Below are 19,072 nucleotides of genomic sequence, written 5' to 3'. Positions count from 1 at the left end.
AGTGTCGTTTGCCATAAACAAGTAGGAAAAGTAGTCATCTCTCAGAATTATAACAAATTATCCATGTCCATATTTGAAGAACTATAGTATACCGTGATCAGTTTGCATACCTGTTGGATCTGTGCATGGTTTGGTCCCGAGATGAACTCTTCCAGGTCAGCAAGACGGTTCGTCTTGGCGAAAGCAAAGATGAGTTCGGTCTCAACGTAGGCATCGCGGGCCTTCTTGCGTGCCATCTGCAAGTAGCGCACCAAGTCTTCCCAGTTCCCTGTGAAAGAGGAGTAACAAACATCAGGTTATATAAAATACAATGTTTTCTAATAACTTTCAATTTTCACTGGAATATAAGTACAAATAGACAGTCTTCTAGAAAATACCAACATCAATCTTGGCAGCAGTCACATATACATACTAATAAGATTTTTTTTCATGAAATTTGTTGTCTAATTTTTCATATTGATCAAGAGATCAAACTGTATTTTTGGGCATCTCCTTCTATAATAAGGTATGCAGAATAACATTCATCTTTATGTAAATATCCATTGTCTCCTTGACCATACTAAACTCATACCCTATTCTACGTCAGCTTCTTTGACTTATAGATGCCAATGGATAAACGAACCTTCATATCTTCTTGGACATACTTATATTGGTCTCTCATGTAAAAGTTCTCACATTGGAAAAAAAAAAAAAATCAGTCAAAAGTTTTTACTACCATACCTGAGTCTGAAGCAGCTTGTACAACCTCCAGGTAGGTGGAGGGGTCATTAGCCTTGATGTAGGAATCAATTGCCTCCTTGACCATGCCAGCCGTGATCTGGGCAGCAGCCAACTGACTCCACACGTCGGGCTCGTTGCACCTCTCCGCAAACTCGTAGGCCCGGTCCAGATTCTTTATGTGCTCGATTAGGACCTGGGTTTTGCAGGAAAATGAAGGTGGATTTGGTTTTGTGGGATTATGGATAGGTCTAAACTTTGAAAGAATATGTAGAATGAACCATTACAATAATTTGGTTCTTTCCTCTGACTTTCTTAGGGGAAGTTCAACCCGATTATATTTTTTTCTAATAATAGCATAAAGAAAGAAGAGGAATATTGGTGACAGTTGGATGAAAATTCATCAAAGAATAAGAGATATGTGATTTTAATTTAGTTTTAACTTGTGGTGTCATATTCAAGCAGCTCCCCCATACAAAGTGTAATATAAATTCTAATTTTTTAATGAAACATGATGAATAAAATTATTTTCCATACAGAGGGTGAACTTCCCCTTCAAGTAGTTCATATAGCCGAGGTAGGTACATTTACCTAATCTTAACTTATGTATTATATGATGCAATATATCATAACTGGCAAAGTAGTATCAAGCAGGCAAAGGAAATGTAATTGACTTGGAAGAAACAGCTCTCCTCCCTCCAAGAATGATTTCAATCGTTCACATAGTTAGCAAGTCCAATGCAATACTTCCTGACAGGGCGATTCCATAAAGCATGCATGTTCAACCCCCTATATGTGAGGCTTTCCTGAAATCTCACTTGGCAACTTCATGATAATTTTCCCACCCCATTCAGCATAAACAAAACAACCGGGACTACAAGAACAATGCTGTTTAAGCAGGATTTACACTAAGAAACACGACATAGACTTGGGAGCCTTACTTGGATGGCAGACGTGTTGACGTCAAACTTCCTAAAGATGGCGAACGCTTCCTCAAAGAGTTCGCTATCGATAGCAATGTTTGCAATATCTGGGGCATCGTAGTTGTCCAGGCGGTTGATGTATTCCATGACACGGGTACGATCTGCCTTGATAGCCGTCAGGATCAACAGGTTCTGAAGATTCCTGGAGCAGAAATAGATCAACATCAGTATTACTCAAGGAAATATAGAGTCTCTTCAAAACATACAAGAATTTTGACAAATATCAGTTATATAATTGACATGTACCAATTCCATTGACATGGGAATATCCTGATAAGAAGTATTTAATGGATGAAAGCCCGGAACATTCTTAAGCAAGCACAGTCAACAATGCTCACTGAAATTATTACAGATTTTAATACAATGATCTAAAAGTACATTGCAATTTGAACTCCATGGATGTCATAACATACTAATCAGATAGATTACAATTTAACATTCAATGTCCTCAGCTTCCAAAAGTATATTCACATTGAATTACAGAAGGAAAGCAATGCCATCCACAATAATTTCTGTGATGTTCTACAAAACTTCAATGACATCATTCCTTATATTCTGAAGATATAAGTGTCAAAATAACAACAGAAATAATGATTTTTAGAAGAAACCACAGTCAGGCCATTTTGAGATTAAAAAACAATGGTGCTCATGCCTCAGCACTTGTCGATTTTACCACACTTCAGAGTTTGAGAAGAGAAAGGTTTGAGCCCTATGCAGAAAAAAATGTTGAGCCCTTTGAATAAAACTTTTGAAACATAAAAAAAATGTTATCTAATAATCTGAATTGCAGGAGGAACTTTATGATCACAGCGTGTCCTAGGGTTTTGATAGAATCACACCGATACATGTGGGCCCTGACAAAGCGAGGGCTGCATAGACTTGGGGCACCATGCTGTCATGTAAGAACTTACCTGTGATCACTGAAGACAGAGTTCTCCAGGACAATCTTTTCTAGCAGTTCAATCAGTTCATTAGGCAGATCAGCAGTCATGAAAGCTTTCACTGTCACTGATATATCTTCTGGATCTTGGGTCTCAGACAGGGCAGTTTGTACAATCTACAAAGGGAAAATAATGTTAACATTCAGAGAAATAGAGATAAACAATGGTAGGTATGTACACTGCACTGATATAGTTAACCCAAGCTAAAATATGTAGATCACACATTTATCGTGTGCCAGTTGCCAACTCATTCAAGATTATTTTAAACCTTTTGGGGGGGGGGAAAAGACCAAAATAATAAAGTTTGCAAGGAAATAGAAGATAATTAGTACAAGAAATAAATTTAAATGATTTTTCTGTACACTATTTTTATCCAGAATATTGAGAAAGAAGGATGAAAACAAGCATGAGAATACCATGTTAAAAAATGTCTTATAGAAAATTCTTGTATCTCATGAATTGTTGAATAGCTAGACTTCAAATTTTCACAGGAAATGTAGGGATATTTTGGATGGGCCATTTTTCAAAATCTTAATTTGAAGTTCAAGTGACTATATTAGCTACATACAATGAGGATTTACCCAGCAAATTCTTGTAGTCTTTAATCTGGGTGGCCCCAAAGAAGGATATGAAAACAGGTGGATGGGGTAATAGATGCCATCTACCAAAGACTCTGAAAACTCACCTGGTCGATGAGTTGTCTCCTGAATGGGTTATCTTCCTGGAGTACCTCAGCCCACAGTTCCTGATCCCGTCGTCTCACCAAGTAGCGGGCCTCGCTCTTGAACAGGGAGTTCTCGTTGCACACGTTGATGAGCTCTCGGTCGCACTGCCCTCGTTCGTACGCCACGCAGGCCAGGTGAGGGTCGCGCTTCTCGCAGTACTTGCCGACGACACGGCTATCGTAAAACTGGTTTTCTCTGCAGGGGACAAGAGATGATAGTGCAAGTTTTCAATGCAAACTTCACAGAATATTACTCGCACATTGAATTTAAATAGGACTCATCACAACAAAACTACAATATAATATTATGAAAAAATATTTTCATTCATGTTGCATAGACTACTTTTTTGTGATATAAATGAGTATTCTGATAAAGCACCATCACCATCATCATCTTCCCCTACCATAGGCAAACATGACCAACTTACCTGAGGAATCGTTCAGGGTTGTTGTTGCTATCGATGTAGATCTTAGCCAGGGCGTTGTGCGTGGCTGGCTCAGTGCTTCCCTCGTGGATACGGGTCTCCAGCCAGGGCAGGAGCAGCTTGAGGCGATTACGCTTCTCCACCTCCTCCACCAGTTCATCGGTGGAGAACTGTCCCCTGACCACCATGATCAAGCTCTTGATGATGTCCTCCGAGCAGTCGACATCGAGAAGGCCACCGATGACAACAGGCAGACGGGATGGGTTCACCTGAGAATAGAATGTCAACAATTTTTTTTCTTACAGTCAACCTTTTAAATAAATACATCAAAGGCAAATTTAAGATTTGTCTGTACTATAACTCCAAATTCTTCATTCATAATTATTGATATTCATTTTGTATCAAGCTCATCAGCAATCCATGGTGTTCTTAAGCAACATAGAGGGTATGTGAGCCTTCTGCTCACATACATTACTTCTGGAGTCTTACAGCAGTTATTCAGAGTTTATCAGAAATTGTTTTAGCAGGACTACTTACACCACAACAGAACATACAACCATGGCATTTATAGGGGAGTGTAGATTTAGGTCAGAAATGCATTGTCAAAAATAGTGACTTTGTTTTGATAAGTCTGGTTTTACAGTGGACAGCTCATTAACCTCCCTGTAAGATTGCAGCATAGTCTTCTCACCTTCTGCACATAGATCTCAATGTACTTCTGCAGGTTGTTGCGGTACAGGTAGAGGACAAGGTCATGGACAAAGTCAAAACGATCACAGACGATGATGAGGGGGAGCTGATCGGTGAGCTTGGCTTCCTTGAGGAAGTTCTTGACACGCTCGGGATCGTAGCAGTTGCTCTCTCGGCAGATTCGCTCCACTTCCTTGATCTGGCCAGTCTTGCAAGCAGACTGTTAAAGGGGAAAAAAATAAAGAGTTATTATCATGGCAACTGAATGAAGGTTGAGATGTTTGTATTCTGTTGACTTTATCATCTTCCTAATTGACAAAGTGAGTCTTTGGGTGATCTCAAATTTGTTGCTGACACCCAAGGTTGGTGTTGGGTCAAGTGTGAACACCAGCCACAGAACCAAAATTGAAAGCGAGACTGGTGCTGGGTCTGAAGACACCTGGGTCCCGTAACACAAAGGTTAGCAATCAATATCAATCATAAGCTCGATTTTCATGTTTGATTGTACATTGTAGTCAATGGAATCGATCGTAGAAAAACGATTCTACGATCATTGCTAAGCTTTGTGTTACGGGCCCCTGGTGTTTATAATACAATTGGAATGATTTTCATAAACCAACTTTTAAACTATCCCAATATAGACTATAATCCAATCATAGCATCAAACAGAAAACATATGAAAAATGAAATGAAAATCCTGACTGACTGACTGACTTAATTAGAAGGGGAAGTGCAGAGAGAATTGTAGGAAATGATTACGAAGCACTGGCCCACAAGATTAAATTGACCAGCGCTTGTCTGTCACACCTTGGGTATTTCTCTATGGAGACTGGGCGATTGTCTTCCCTATGATACAGGTAGAGAAGCCACAGATACCCTGTCTCCAAGATGTCAATTTTATACACAAACTCAACTAGTGTGATTCACCTGAAGTAATGACTTGATTGAAAGCTGGCAATAATTTGAGTACATTCCTTCCTATTCTATCTTCTTCCCCTCTCTATATTCTTTCTCTCTAAATACTGCACATAAAATCCTCTTCCTTTTTGTTTTCAAATACATGCATCTACCATATAAGTACAAAATGCAGGTTTTGCAATGACTCGACCTTTGTGTGTTCTATTAATAAGCAATTATGTGTCCACATGTGTCCACAAATCTTCTGTATGCAGTAATCATAAGCACTGCATCGCTGTTCTTTTTGTATGAGATTGTAAATGTGAACACACATCAAACAATGACAAAATAAATAAAGGAAGCCTACCTGGATGTATTTGAAGTGGACATCAGAGTCTTGGCTGAAGTTGACGATAGAGCCCAAGAAGTAGAAGAGACCCTCGTAGCTCTTGAACGTCTCAAAGATATCGATCAGCGCAGTGGTGGTCAGCTGTTCGTGGTACTTGGTGGCTACCTGGACACAGATCTGAAGGTTCTGACGAAGATTGGCAGTCATCATGGCTTTGATGCATTCCAGGGAGTCTTCGACGGACAGTGAGCCAAAGTAGTTGACAAGCCACTGCAAGCGACCAGATAACAAAGAATTGGTATCAGAGATTCATCGCTGACCACTCTGAATCTTAATCAGGAGAGCATTTCATTAAGGTAAATAGTCCGCGATTTCCAATATTTGTTATAAGCTACCGAAATCCATGCATCTGATTGGCTAAGAGCAAATTTATCAGTGATATTCACTTACAAAACTGTTTTATAAAAACGCTGCCATAAATAACTGTAAATATGAAGACTAATATAAACAATAAAAAGGACTTATAGAGATAACATACCTCAGCGTTGAGTAGATGAGTGTGTACGACAGCCCTCTTGATATCATACAGGTCTGTGTAGTGCTCAAGGGCCTGCAAAAAACAAAGAGATACAGAGATGTTGATTTTGATGGTATTTGACAGTGTACATATTGCCCATACAACAACAAATGTGATGTCAATATAAATCTTATAGTGAGGTGACGGTTTCTGAGAAAGAAAAATCAATTGAACATTAAATTGAAAAAAATTACATTCACTTCACATTATGGCACTCCACATTCCAGCATATTCGTGCGTTACTTCAAGGATAGCTTACAGCGCAGCATGTAGGACACCATAATGCGCTTAGCATTTTATATTTCAACCCCATGTTAATATGCACCATCTTCACTCCCTGGGGAACATTTGAACCATCCTCATCCCATTCACATTCATAGATGTAGGAAAATATGGAAGATGGTAACATTCATAGCTAAAGACAAAGTTGATCGCCACCAGAAGCAGACGCTTGTGCATACACAGCACATGAGCAAACCAGAATCCAAAGAACAGGGTGATGATCTATCTTTAAAACACTTAAAAGACATTGTACAGATGTAAAAAGCCCTTTATTATAGAGGAAATACGAACTTATCACTCACCCTCTGTAGAAGTCCAGCCTTCTCACAGAGCTGGGCGATGTGGGCACGGTCATAGTGGGTGAACATCTGGTTACCAAGGATGGCATCGGCAACCTGAGGAGCAGCGAGGAGGTTCATCTCCAGGAGACGGGTCTGAAGGTGACCTTCGGCGGGGCGGTTGTTCTTCAGAGCATCCAGGAGGAAGGAAGTGCAGGGCGGCACCAGGTTCTGTTCCATGAATACATCCACGATCTGGGAAAAACAAAGCACAAGGAGAGGGCTTAATTAACACCAATGAAAAATTTGTGCACATAGTTTACAAGATAAGGATCCCCACTCGTTCTTTAAGTCGCTCGTAACCTACAAACTGCTTTATGAAACACCTACCTGAAGTCAGAAAGCTTGGTGAGTCTGTTCTTGACCGATTAATTACTGGATTTCAATATTGGTCAACCCCATGGTCGCTCTTAACTTACAAACATCTTTACGACACACCTAACAGGGATAATTTTGGCTCAAACATAGGAAAGAAACCACATTTCACATCTGAGAGTGCACTAAAATTAACACACAAAAAAGAAAATCTTCTTAGAGCAAAAAACTTGAAAATGGTGAAAATTCAGATTCTTTCCTCCAAATTAAGAACGGTTTGGGGTCTAAATGAATGTTCTGGATCCTGTAACACAAAGGTTAGTGATTAACTGTACGCTTGATTTTCACAATTAATCAATGCAATCAATCGTAGAAAAATGTTCTACAATGATTGCTAAGCTTTTGTCATACGGGCCCCTGCTCACCATATTGATATCAGCAAGCGGTTCCTCATCCTGGACCAGCATCTGAGCAAAACCAGCTCCCTGGTCAGGGTTGACCCGCATCACGTTACGCAGAAGGAACACATAGTCTGGGGTGAAGTTCACCTTCTTAGCATACAGTACAATCTTCTGGAACTGGCCAGTCTCCGCAAAGCATTGGATAACCTGAAGAGATTCAAAACATGGCAGAAAATCAATTTTTTTTTTAAAAACTTCAAAAAACTTTTCAGAATCCACCCCTCCCCCCAAAAAAAAGAAGAAGTTATAGTACAGACTTATATAAATATTCATATGTAGGAAATGATTACGAAGCACTGGCCCATGAGATGAAGTTGACCAGCACTTGTCTGTCACACCTTGGGTATTTCTCTATGGAGACTGGGCAATTGTCATCCCTATGATACAGGTAGAGAAGCCACAGATACCCTGTCTCCAAGTTAAACATATTACTTTAACACTCAATTTAAAGGGAGTATAGTAAAGAGAAGATAAAAACTGGCTATGGTTTTGAACTTCTAAAGGCATAATCCACATAGATGAGAGTTACAAGTACCTCAATGATACTCTGTATGTTCGTGCAGAGTCATAGCAATGTGGTCTGCAGGTTTCACAAGACATTACAAGGACGAGATCAAAGGCCTTTATCGATTTGGTATTCTAATCAACAAAATGCTTGAATGCAGTATTCTTTTACCAAGTTGATATCATACAGATAGTGGGAAGTTACTGTATCAAGCTATATTAATAACCACAGACAGATGGCAAAATAACTCAAAATCCTATTACTGTAAAGTTGATTGTCCATAGAGGTGACTTACCTTGTTTGGTACACTGGCACGGAGATAGACAGAGAGGGCCAAAGTAGGGTCATGTGCTTTCACCAAGTCTCCAAGTTCCTCGCTGCATTCAAGCTACAAGAGAAAAGATGTATGCCATCATTATTAATAATCAATGGAAGTGACCTTCAATAATGAAAGATGTTGACAAGAGCTGGAGTACTCCATTTCTTTTACATAGAGATTAAACAAAAACTTTTCTTTCCCTCTTCGTATGTAAAGAACAAAAGAAAATAACATCAATTGTCACTGCTTATGCAAACAATTTTTAAGATAACAAAAATGATATGTCTCCCTCTGTTTGAATTCTGCAACCATGTAGATAATGAATTTCTTAAACAAATGCTTCTTTCTTCATTATAAGGGAAGTAAAGAAGTGGAGTGTTACAGAGAATCTGACGGAGAATCGGTAGAACATTTTTATAACTTTTGACAAGGAGTCTGCAGTGGGGTATCACACTCCTTTAATATTATATATTAGAGCAAGAGTTAGTGACTATAAAACAAACAATCATTGGAAAGCTTATTCTTGGAAAAAAAACAGAACTCTTTTGTCACATATTGTCAACAACGTCCTAAAATAAAGAGATTCTCTGACATGCAGGTAATGGATTATTTGTACTTTCGGTGCATGATCAACTTTGTGGTGATCTCGTACGGGTGACAGAGGTTTTTCTGATGTATTGAAGTTACTCACCTTGTCTTCCTTGAGCCACTTCTCCAGGAGCTGCTTGCGTCCCTGCTGCAGGACTGGGCGGCACAGCTCCAGAGACTCGTACTTGTTGAGTTGACCCTGATCGAGCAGGATACCAAAGTATTGTAGGAGGGGTGAAGTCTGGCCTTGCTGGGTGGGAACCTGCTGGAACCTCTGGATGGTCTGAGGAGTCCTCAAGATACCCTGCAAGAAAGATGGGACAAAGACGTTTGGGAAAATAGAGATAAGTGGCAAGAATCACTGTGACTGGCTTTGCTAAAAAGGAACCACCGAGAGGTCTTAGGAGTCAGTCTCAGATGTACTACAAGAAAGATTGAGGTTTGCGTTAATAAAGGAAGATAGAGGAAATTGGCCAGAATCACTGCCTGGCATTTCAGGTCAAAAACGGCTTGAAAAAACTGAGAAGTCTTAAGAGTACCCCAGATGCACTAAAAATAAAGATTTGTTCAAAGAAAGAAAATAGAGATAAGTTGTCAGGTTAACTTAATATTACAACTGATGCTTGGAAAGATGTGATAGAGTAGAAGTTTAATATCAGAATAATAATCTCTTTTAGAAGTAAAATATGGGGAAACTTTTATCCTATAGATTGCTCAAATATTCAACAGCATGGCTAATTTGAAACTTTTGGTTAGTTCATTCATTCTACATTTAGTTTTTGATGCAGAAATTGTTCCATGCTAACATAAAGTACACATGAGTGTAGGTATCGCATTCCTTATTCCTTAATTTCAAGTAAGAAATCAAGAAGAGTTTCCTGCAACAGGATGTTTCTACTTCGATATGGGCCTACGTGATACACTACATCCGCTTTTTAGTTCTTTTCAGTTTCTAATCCTATTGATTTTAAGTCATTCTCATTGCATTGCACATTGTCTCATAGGATCATTAAGTTCCAGTAATGAGTTAAGGACGTTCCACAGTTATGTTTGTGCGCATTATGATCTGCGCATAGTTCACACTCTGCGCGCCGACGTCACAATGGATGAACAGGTGATTAATGAGCTGATTTTTGTCATCTTCTGCACTTTAACTGCAGATCTGATGCATTATTTCATGAAGCTAAAAAATGAAATTATTCCATGGACCATTCAAAAAATATTCTCTACAATTTCAAAATACTTTACTCTGCAGTGCTGCCAAGAATCACGAATATTACCCCGAGTTTGAATAAATGGTAGAGTGGTTTTGATTTTTTCTTCACATAGATACAAAGAATTTGGCGCATTTTTGGTGTTTTAAAAAGCACATCTGCTCTAATAAAAATGCTGATAGTTTAAAAACAAGCACATGAACCCCTATTTTTTAATGTTTGTACCTCTTAGGTATACTTTCCTCTACAACTATGCAAATTTTGGTGTAAATGACATGGATTTTGAATAAAGTGCAGCATTTATTGTACGTTTGTAGAGTGTTACTGAAATTTTTACATTTTTTAGATTGGGATTTTGTTATCTTTTACGCCATTTTTAAGAACTGACAGTGCTGTTAAACTTAAAATTGCAAACAAATAGTACTGTAAATAGATTCTCCATTCTAACGATACAATCATTAACTCTCTTGCGAAATTTGATGACTTTTTCATGTATTTTGACTGAGTAATAGAGGTTTAAACTCATTGTAGTAATCTTGGGCGGTCTAAAAATGCCAAATTCTTTTGAATGCGTGATTCTTAAGAACATCAATTTGGGTGAACTTTGAAGCTCTATAGCAAAAAATCAAGCACATGGACCTATGTTAATTTTTGCATATTTCGAATATTAAGGTTCTAAAGTATGTATGTGCAAAGTTTGGTGAAAATGACATGGATTTCACTTTAACTGTGGAACGTCCTTAAATGAACAAGCCAAATTGTTACAAAATGAAGGCCATGGGGAAATGACCAAGAAAGGTCTTTATTTAGGCCGATGGTGATTTCACAGGCAGGTAGTTAAAATGGTCCTGAATACATTAAGAATCAATATCACATAATAAAAGCTAATCAGTGGCGACATTTGCCACACAGCAGTGTGATCAAATGTCATCATTTTTTTTTCTCCAGAAATTTTCATGAGCATATATCGGTAAAGCAGGATGAAAAAACTCGCTCACAAAAGTTGGCCTGCATCATTTCATGGTAACTTATGGGTATGCAGAGTAGTTTGAGAACTTGATAATTTCCCCATTCCTCCATTTCCGCCCAAGTGTCAAGCCCTGAGATAACAATCATTTATAACTCTGGGGTATTGAACCTGATGAAGATGCCAACCTCACAGATCAGACCCTCAAAATGAATAACGCCCCTCCCCAAAGTACCAATCCCTCAGACGACCATTAATGTTTCTCTTACCTTTGGTGCATTAGCAGCCACCTTGGCAGCCTCGGAGTAGTTGCCCTGCTGGAACAGGTTGTTGAACTTGCGGACAAAGAGGTCTTCAGCACCAGAGAGGTTGTTACGGACAGCAAGACGTAGGGCAAGGTCTGGATTCTGAAGGTTGTTGGTGATGTAAGGAACGATATGCTCCTCATCAACACTAACTGTCAAAACCTGAAGAATTATTTTTTGAAGAAAAAAATTAACATCGAGAGTTAACCATTAGAAATAAATAATCCTGATACTGGATTGCAGAAGGAAATGTCTCAAATTGATTGGGTAATAGCGGCTATAATGCACCCAAGAATAAGTGTATGTTATCATCTCAACAAAATTATGACACATTAACCCTCTTTTGCTGAGAGTCAAATGAACTGTACACAAAGATGGATGTATGGGACTACATACAAATGTTTTTAATCATAATTTGAATGTTAGGGCATCTGAAGAGCAATCCTTTGTCATGAACTCTTTCATTGGACTATTCTTCCTTAAATAATGAACAGAATTTAACAACTAACGACGATTGCTTTCATCTTTCCAACAAAAGGTTTCTACTGTTTCATATGTAGGATAAAAAAGTTGATTGTAAGGGGATTGAAGGAAGAGAAACAATTGAGATGTATGTAAAAGTAGGTATGATAAAAAAAATAATAGTATTAAGATATTGATGTGACTGCATTTTACATAAAAGATTCACAATAGTCAAATTTCCTCAGTGTATGATTTCCAATCCTGCATTTTTACATTGACATCCTTACAAAATTGACTGAATAAATAAATCGTGCAATAACGATTTTAAACATTTTATCATTGTCTCAGAATTTGCCCCATTGACCAAGTTTGACATGGCATTCATGTACCGTGAACATCAATCCCCTTCCTTAGGGGTGAGAAGAATGTGTACCTAAAGGTCCATCACATAAATAAATGTGTCATCACCAAAGCGACACCACCAGAGAGCCCTTCTATGTACATGTAAAGTGCATTACAGGCAGTTACTAATCAAATTACTGCATCATATCCTGTGTACCTTCTGCAGAGAGTAGTTGACTTTTACGAGTGACACCCACGCCCTGCTTTCATGAAAGCATTTCATGCGTAACTTCATGTCGCCTTGACTTGGGTTTAGTACTGCCTCCAGGAATGTGTGACCTCACCTAACATTGTCTAAGGTCATCACTGATTTTGTTAACTTCTTCTCATTTCCCTCCAGGAAACATATAAAGGATTATCCTCTTATTCTTGCCAAACACTTTTTATAACGTTTATATGTTATATTGCAATTTCTTATAATTATATTAATAATCATTGGCAGAAGTACAGCTTGACTAGTATAAATTAAGAAATCAATTACATAGCACAGCTGAAGATAAATGAATTACTTAACTCTAAGTTTAGACATACAATAAAATACAGAATGCTAGTTGCCATCTCATTTGTCAAGTATCAATCATTTTAATCCTGCAGACTTGAAAAGTTTTTCAAACTTATTTTGGTAATTGCAATTGGAATTCAAAGATAATCTGAATATAAATAAATGCCAATAATTTGGTATATTACATTGATCATGGATGCTGAAGAAGTAAGGGTAACACTAGCATTCCAAAGAAGTGTGGACTAAATTTCTTTCTTTTTTCTATTATATCTACAATTAAACTTGGGTTAAATTATCAGAATACCTCCCCCCAAATAATCTAGCAATGCAAATATGATACATAAATCAGGGCCCCGTCTCAAGAGTTACAATTGATCCAACCAATCGCAACTCTATAGAAATCCATCAGTGTCATAATTTTTCTACAGGAAATTTGCAAAATATCCTTTGTAAACAAAGGGGAAAACTCCAAATTGTCAAGAAAACAATGAATTTATGTACATTACATCTAGAAAATATTTTGAACAAACATGCATTTATAACATGCTGACGTTGCTGGCTTTCCATAGATCGTAACTCTTTGTAAGACAGGGCCCAGATCCATATTGGTCAGGTTTGAAGCATCCATATATCAACAAATACATGAACAGCATTGTTCATGCTTGGCAGTGTGACCTGTAATGACATCACACACACACGACCAAGGTGATTTTCTTAGCATGTATGTAAACTACCTGGGGCCGTTTCATAACGCTGTTCGTAAGTCAAGAATAACTTTAAGAATGACTGGTGATCCTTTCTTGTGGTAAATGATGTTCACCATAATGTTTATTGGTGATTTTTTAGCCCGTAAGAAAGGTTCACCAGTCATTCTTATAAAAAGTCGCTCTTAACTTACGAACAGCTTTATGAAACACCCACCTGTCCTACATTTTCATGGCTAATTTTGTTTGTCAAGAAAGGGCAATAAGCAATTAACCACATTGGAACACTTAATACTCATGTATACTTCCCCCACATACTGTGCTATGTATTACTCCCTTTCCTTGGGATTGAGCTAAACATTTTTGTTCATGTTATGCTTTTTACTTGAGATTGCCCTTCATGTAAACTTAACTGAATCATAACAATCTTGAAAAACAAGAAGTACACATGTATGCATAATTTCCATGATTTCTCAAAATTAATACTACTAATTAAAACTACTTGATAAGGCTTATCTGTAGTTCCTATGTTTTGATGCTGTGTTCTGCATTATTATAGATTTCATCCTTTCTATTTCTCAATGAAGATCAATTCAGAATTTTGTTGTGTCAATGTGAAAAAGGTCTCCTACTATAGTCATCCATGTTTGAATTAGAAATCTGATATTGATTTATAGCAGTTCAAATTTGTTTTCTTACCTCCTTAATATGGATATCACATTTAAATATCATTGGCACAGACTCTCACTCTGAAAACGCATTATCATGTTTGACTAAACTTAATGGGACACAAATTTTTGCTGCAGTAATTACTGGCAGACATTTACATGTATATGAACCTGTTTTAAATAGGAAAATTTGTTTAGTTCAAAGACCATTTCATGAAAGTTGTCAGCACCAACGAATAGTCATTCTCTAAAAACAGTTGCCGGAGTGACAGTCAGATGCTTGTGGTTCTCAGCCAATCAGCAATCTCAAATTATTAGTCAGTGCTGACAGTTGTTGCCGGACAAATGCTGATGAAACTTCCTTCTGGTATGTCATGAAAATTGTCCCATCTGGATGTAATAACCCTTACATCAATAATAATCTATCAGTTTTGTGAAAGCTCACCTGTCCTTTCCTGTTGACACCAATGATACCATCAGTAGCTTCGTGAGCAGCAGTCACGAAGATGGTCTCACCGCTGATACGGTTCATGTAGATACAGGTTGCTGTCTCCACATCGTACAGGTGGACGTAGCCGTACTTGGTGATGAGGAAGATGACGTTGTGTTTGGGACTCACCTAGTGATAGGAATACCAATATTTCAATAATGATAAATTTACTATATATTGCCAATTTTTATGTCTGTCTACCACTTATCTAGGTCTTAGCAAACTTATACCACTTATCGACTCCTTTCAACTAATCTCTTTGCCTAATATTACAAGATACTACAGAGTCAACAAGATGGACAGCAATAATGAATAAGAATATCTCATGATATTCTACACTCTAAACCACCAGGGACAGATATTCGGTCTTTCCAACTGAAATTACAATGTATACAGAGATGAAAGTGAAACCTAATTTAATGTTAGATAACCAATCAAATTCAAACAGAAATAGAATCACTAGGAATAATTCATTAGAAGATAGATATGTTGTAGTAATGTTTCTCTTACGTTCTTTTTAATGCAATGTTCAGACTCTTACATGCATGTGAACCAGCATGGAAATACTTTTCTCCCTCAGAATATCATTTCCTTCAAATTACGAAACTGTAGAACATTGAGTATGGCATTGGGTCTTAGAATAAATCTTCAGACTTACTTGCATGGCTACAGGGAAATCACTCTGTGCTTCTGGTGGGAAGAAGAGCTCAACAGCCTTCTTGGTGAATGGCTGATTGCCTGAGGCTGGAGAACCAACTTCAATGATGTGCAGCTGAAGAAAGAGAAAGCAATAAAATCAAGAATATCAGGGATGCCACTAGGAATTTATTTAAATGAGGAAAATAATATAGAATGTGGTCTGTTGTACATTTTTAAAGACTTAAAGATTGTAACAAATCTGGTACAACTTCCTTGAAAGACTCACTATGAAACAAGTACCAAAGAAGAAGAGAGCGGACAATGACTGCCACTGGATCAAATGCGCTACAACATCCTTGAGAAACTTACCTTGCCTCCTGCAGCACCACGTACACCAAAGCAGAAGAGAGTAGACAGCTCCGGGTTATTCTCCATCTTAAAAGAAGTGAAACAAGCAGCGTGGCCCTCGATCGGCTGGCTGACCTTGCGTTCAACGGAATACAACTGCATCGCCCCTACAACACGGTTTTGCTGCGAAGGAAAGATAGATAGATTCAGAAAATGTGGATTATAACTCTTGTAGGGAACTATTCACTTTTATATTTCAGTATTTCAACCATATAGTTGTCATTAATCAAATTGATTATAACAAAACATTTTGAGTTTGAGTCCTAAAGCCAATTTCAAAGTTGCAATTGCTTTAAATCGATCACAACTCTTATCTTATAGAACCCTGATAACAGTCCTACTATTTATTTTGTCAAGTGCATGGATTTTTCTTTTCATCTACTGGGTCAAACTATTCTATATAATTAAGACATTCAACTCTATAATCAAGACATTCCAAACTTTTAGTTTTTTTAATTTTTTATATATATTACCAAACTTCTATTACATGTAACTTCTATTTATGGTGTAGAAGTGTAAAAAAATTTCGCAGCAAATCTTTCTACTGGTTCTTTTGTTTTTTCCCCTGTTAACAGGGCATTTGCTGGCAATGAAGGGATTGCTTCTTCATGAGTATATGCATTTTGTTTTCCATTTCAAATTAAATTAGTTAAATGTTATGCCGCTAAAGAGAATATTATCATAAAATTATGATAATACCAAGAAATATGTAATGTTCAGGGAAAATATTTTCTTCTGCAAGACATTTTCCTCTTCAAATAGGAACGTCACTCTTCTAATAGGAACGTCACTGAGAAATCAAAACAAACTTACCAAAATCCCCCCCCCCCCCACAAAATATTTACATCTTGTAACTCCTAGCAAAGTGTTAACAAACAAATTTAGCAGACTGCAATTTCAGTATTTACTACCAATCAGTTTAATTTGTTAGATGACTATTTGCTGCAAAACAGATCAAGAACCCCTTCCACCAAATGTATATTAATGGAAATGAATGAACACAAAAAGAGATCTTGAGTAAAGAATCTGCTTCCTTGGCAAAATAAACAGTCCTACACACAGCACTTTCAACAACGAACGACCACAAGGATCACCTGCCAGGACCCTACAAGAACTTCTACCTTCACTACACAACGATATCAATCCTCAGACAAGCATGCATTACTGCAAGGTAAGGCAATGCACTACAAGGTTTTGTACAGTTCACTTGGAAGTCAACAGGCTAAACCTGTAGCTAATACTGGAACAGGGAGATCTGTACAAAGTCTACGGAAGTTACAGAACTTGGTAGGCAAAGCATTGGCAAGGTGAGTGCACAAGGGTGCAGAGAGAATAGGGCACATGCTAGAAGCATTAGCCAGTCTACAGGGTGTTAAGTCAAAATAAGAGTTTCTGAGTTTTCTACCTGCGTAGCGGATTCCTGATCTTTTCCGATCTGAGGATAAACAATACACATGTGTAAGAAGTGGCTGATACATCACACTTTTAATAATGGAAGGCACCATAATTCAGTTTGTGACTATTTAACATGACAAGAATGGGTTCATTAAAATTTGAGCAAATCCTGATTCAAAATAATGGTTAGTCAAACTATTTTAGTCTTAATTTGACGATAATAAACATCGGCTACACTGTAGGTCACTCTGTGAAACTGTACTGTAAATAAGATAAAAATCAATATTTTTTTTTCTAGGGGGGGGTTATTGATTTACATGCAATATATAGACAGGGACTGTAACTAATAGACAGCAATTCCATGAAGTGTATGTATGTAGGCATGTGTAAGATTGCAAAAAATGAGGAAAAATAAAAAATAGTCATGTGTAAGATTGCAAAAAAAATGAGGAATAAAGGACAAATAATTGCTATGATAGAATGGGAAAGGAGTGTTGTACATGTAATAATTCTGAATTTTTAATCTGTTTTGTAATCAACCTAAAGAAATCTTGTAGCATCCTTACATTTTTACTTAACTCTCTCAAAGCTTTCCAATTCATTTTTCTTTTAAGAAATATAATATTAGAATGGAACATTGCTTTACAATATTTTTATTTGATATACTGTAACCCTTCGTTCAAATTATGTTTTTAAGTATGTATGCTTTATAAGATGAAGTACATTTATTGACAGTCAGCAAGTTATGTACTATCTATATTCTCTGAAGATAAAATATTTAACTGATCAATGCAATTTCATAAACACCGCATATTAGGATTATTAAAAGGTTTATGATTTCACACTGTGGGTTAAAACAAATACATTGTCCTACAACTTCTGAGATAAAATAGTAGACCCAATTCAATTATTAGATTCCTGTTTGTTGAATATCTTTCTCTTAAAGCTATCATTTCCTGTAACTCTCTTTAAAGAGAAGGGGCGGCACAGGGATTTTTCAATTGGGGGGGGGGGAGGGAGTTGGCAAGATGACATAAAGAGTGATATAATTTTTTTTCAATTGATAAATATCTCCAGAGTTAACATCGAAAAACAATCTTTTCATGCTCTTCTTTCTCCTCCCCTGTTTTCACCACTGATCTTGAAGGGCAGTTGACCTGTTTAAGAGTAATTTGCAGGATTGGCAAGAGTTGGATTAAAGCAATAAAAATAACAATTGCAATAAGAGCAGAATGATATGAAGCACACAACATGGGTAGTTAAATAAATATTCCAGAACAAATATTTTGGCCATGCTATGGTTAATAATACGGGTCCTTCAACAGGAGAGTTTATGCCATATACATGTAGACTTCAATCTATGTTTGTGGCTTTGCATGTAAACTAATTATGATATGAAATTAAACGCAAAACTAGAAAGAATACCACACATTCCTGCATGGTATTAAGAACATCATATTGCAGGATTAAGATACAGCATGGCAACAAACAGCTCCACACCAACAATTATTCGCCAGTAACAGTTCTCTATAATGAACTAAAATAAACATTTAGTCTTTGATGTATAAAAAGTTACGAATTTGACTGTAACCTTAGACTGAAAGAGAAACTTGTATCAACCTTCCATTTATAAGTCAAATAATCACTCAAATCAAGGCATTTTTCAGGTCAGAATACATGTATGTTACTTACATCTTCCAAGTAAAAATGTTGTTAAAAAAATAATCTGTAGTCCCAGAAGATTCAACATTTAAGCAGATTCATCTGTATTGTCATAATATGAATCCAACCAAAGCCAAGGTCCA

General features: G+C 37.2%; 1 protein-coding gene across 2 annotated transcripts in view; it reads right to left on the bottom strand.

Annotated features, from left to right (window-relative positions):
• Positions 1 to 19,072, bottom strand: part of LOC129254373 (clathrin heavy chain 1) — a 45,419-nt gene that overhangs the window by 10,121 nt on the left and 16,226 nt on the right. The window contains exons 4-21 of one of the 2 annotated variants that reach the window (XM_054892833.2): positions 17,278 to 17,307; positions 15,834 to 15,995; positions 15,484 to 15,597; positions 14,781 to 14,954; positions 11,562 to 11,759; positions 9,215 to 9,415; positions 8,500 to 8,592; positions 7,664 to 7,846; positions 6,888 to 7,118; positions 6,265 to 6,336; positions 5,745 to 5,996; positions 4,482 to 4,700; positions 3,794 to 4,059; positions 3,327 to 3,561; positions 2,612 to 2,757; positions 1,659 to 1,842; positions 721 to 913; positions 111 to 268 (exon numbers count right to left, since the gene is read on the bottom strand). In XM_054892833.2, coding sequence (XP_054748808.2) covers positions 111 to 268; positions 721 to 913; positions 1,659 to 1,842; positions 2,612 to 2,757; positions 3,327 to 3,561; positions 3,794 to 4,059; positions 4,482 to 4,700; positions 5,745 to 5,996; positions 6,265 to 6,336; positions 6,888 to 7,118; positions 7,664 to 7,846; positions 8,500 to 8,592; positions 9,215 to 9,415; positions 11,562 to 11,759; positions 14,781 to 14,954; positions 15,484 to 15,597; positions 15,834 to 15,995; positions 17,278 to 17,307 — 3,111 coding nt within the window. The remainder of the gene's footprint in view (positions 1 to 110; positions 269 to 720; positions 914 to 1,658; positions 1,843 to 2,611; positions 2,758 to 3,326; positions 3,562 to 3,793; positions 4,060 to 4,481; positions 4,701 to 5,744; positions 5,997 to 6,264; positions 6,337 to 6,887; positions 7,119 to 7,663; positions 7,847 to 8,499; positions 8,593 to 9,214; positions 9,416 to 11,561; positions 11,760 to 14,780; positions 14,955 to 15,483; positions 15,598 to 15,833; positions 15,996 to 17,277; positions 17,308 to 19,072) is intronic. The other variant, XM_064115491.1, reaches the window with a different exon arrangement.

This window comes from Lytechinus pictus, chromosome 2, assembly GCF_037042905.1.
Source record: "Lytechinus pictus isolate F3 Inbred chromosome 2, Lp3.0, whole genome shotgun sequence".
In the NCBI taxonomy this organism is placed as follows: Eukaryota; Metazoa; Echinodermata; class Echinoidea; order Temnopleuroida; family Toxopneustidae; genus Lytechinus; species Lytechinus pictus.
Note: the sequence above shows the minus strand (reverse complement) of the source record. Positions and strands in the feature narration are given on the sequence as shown.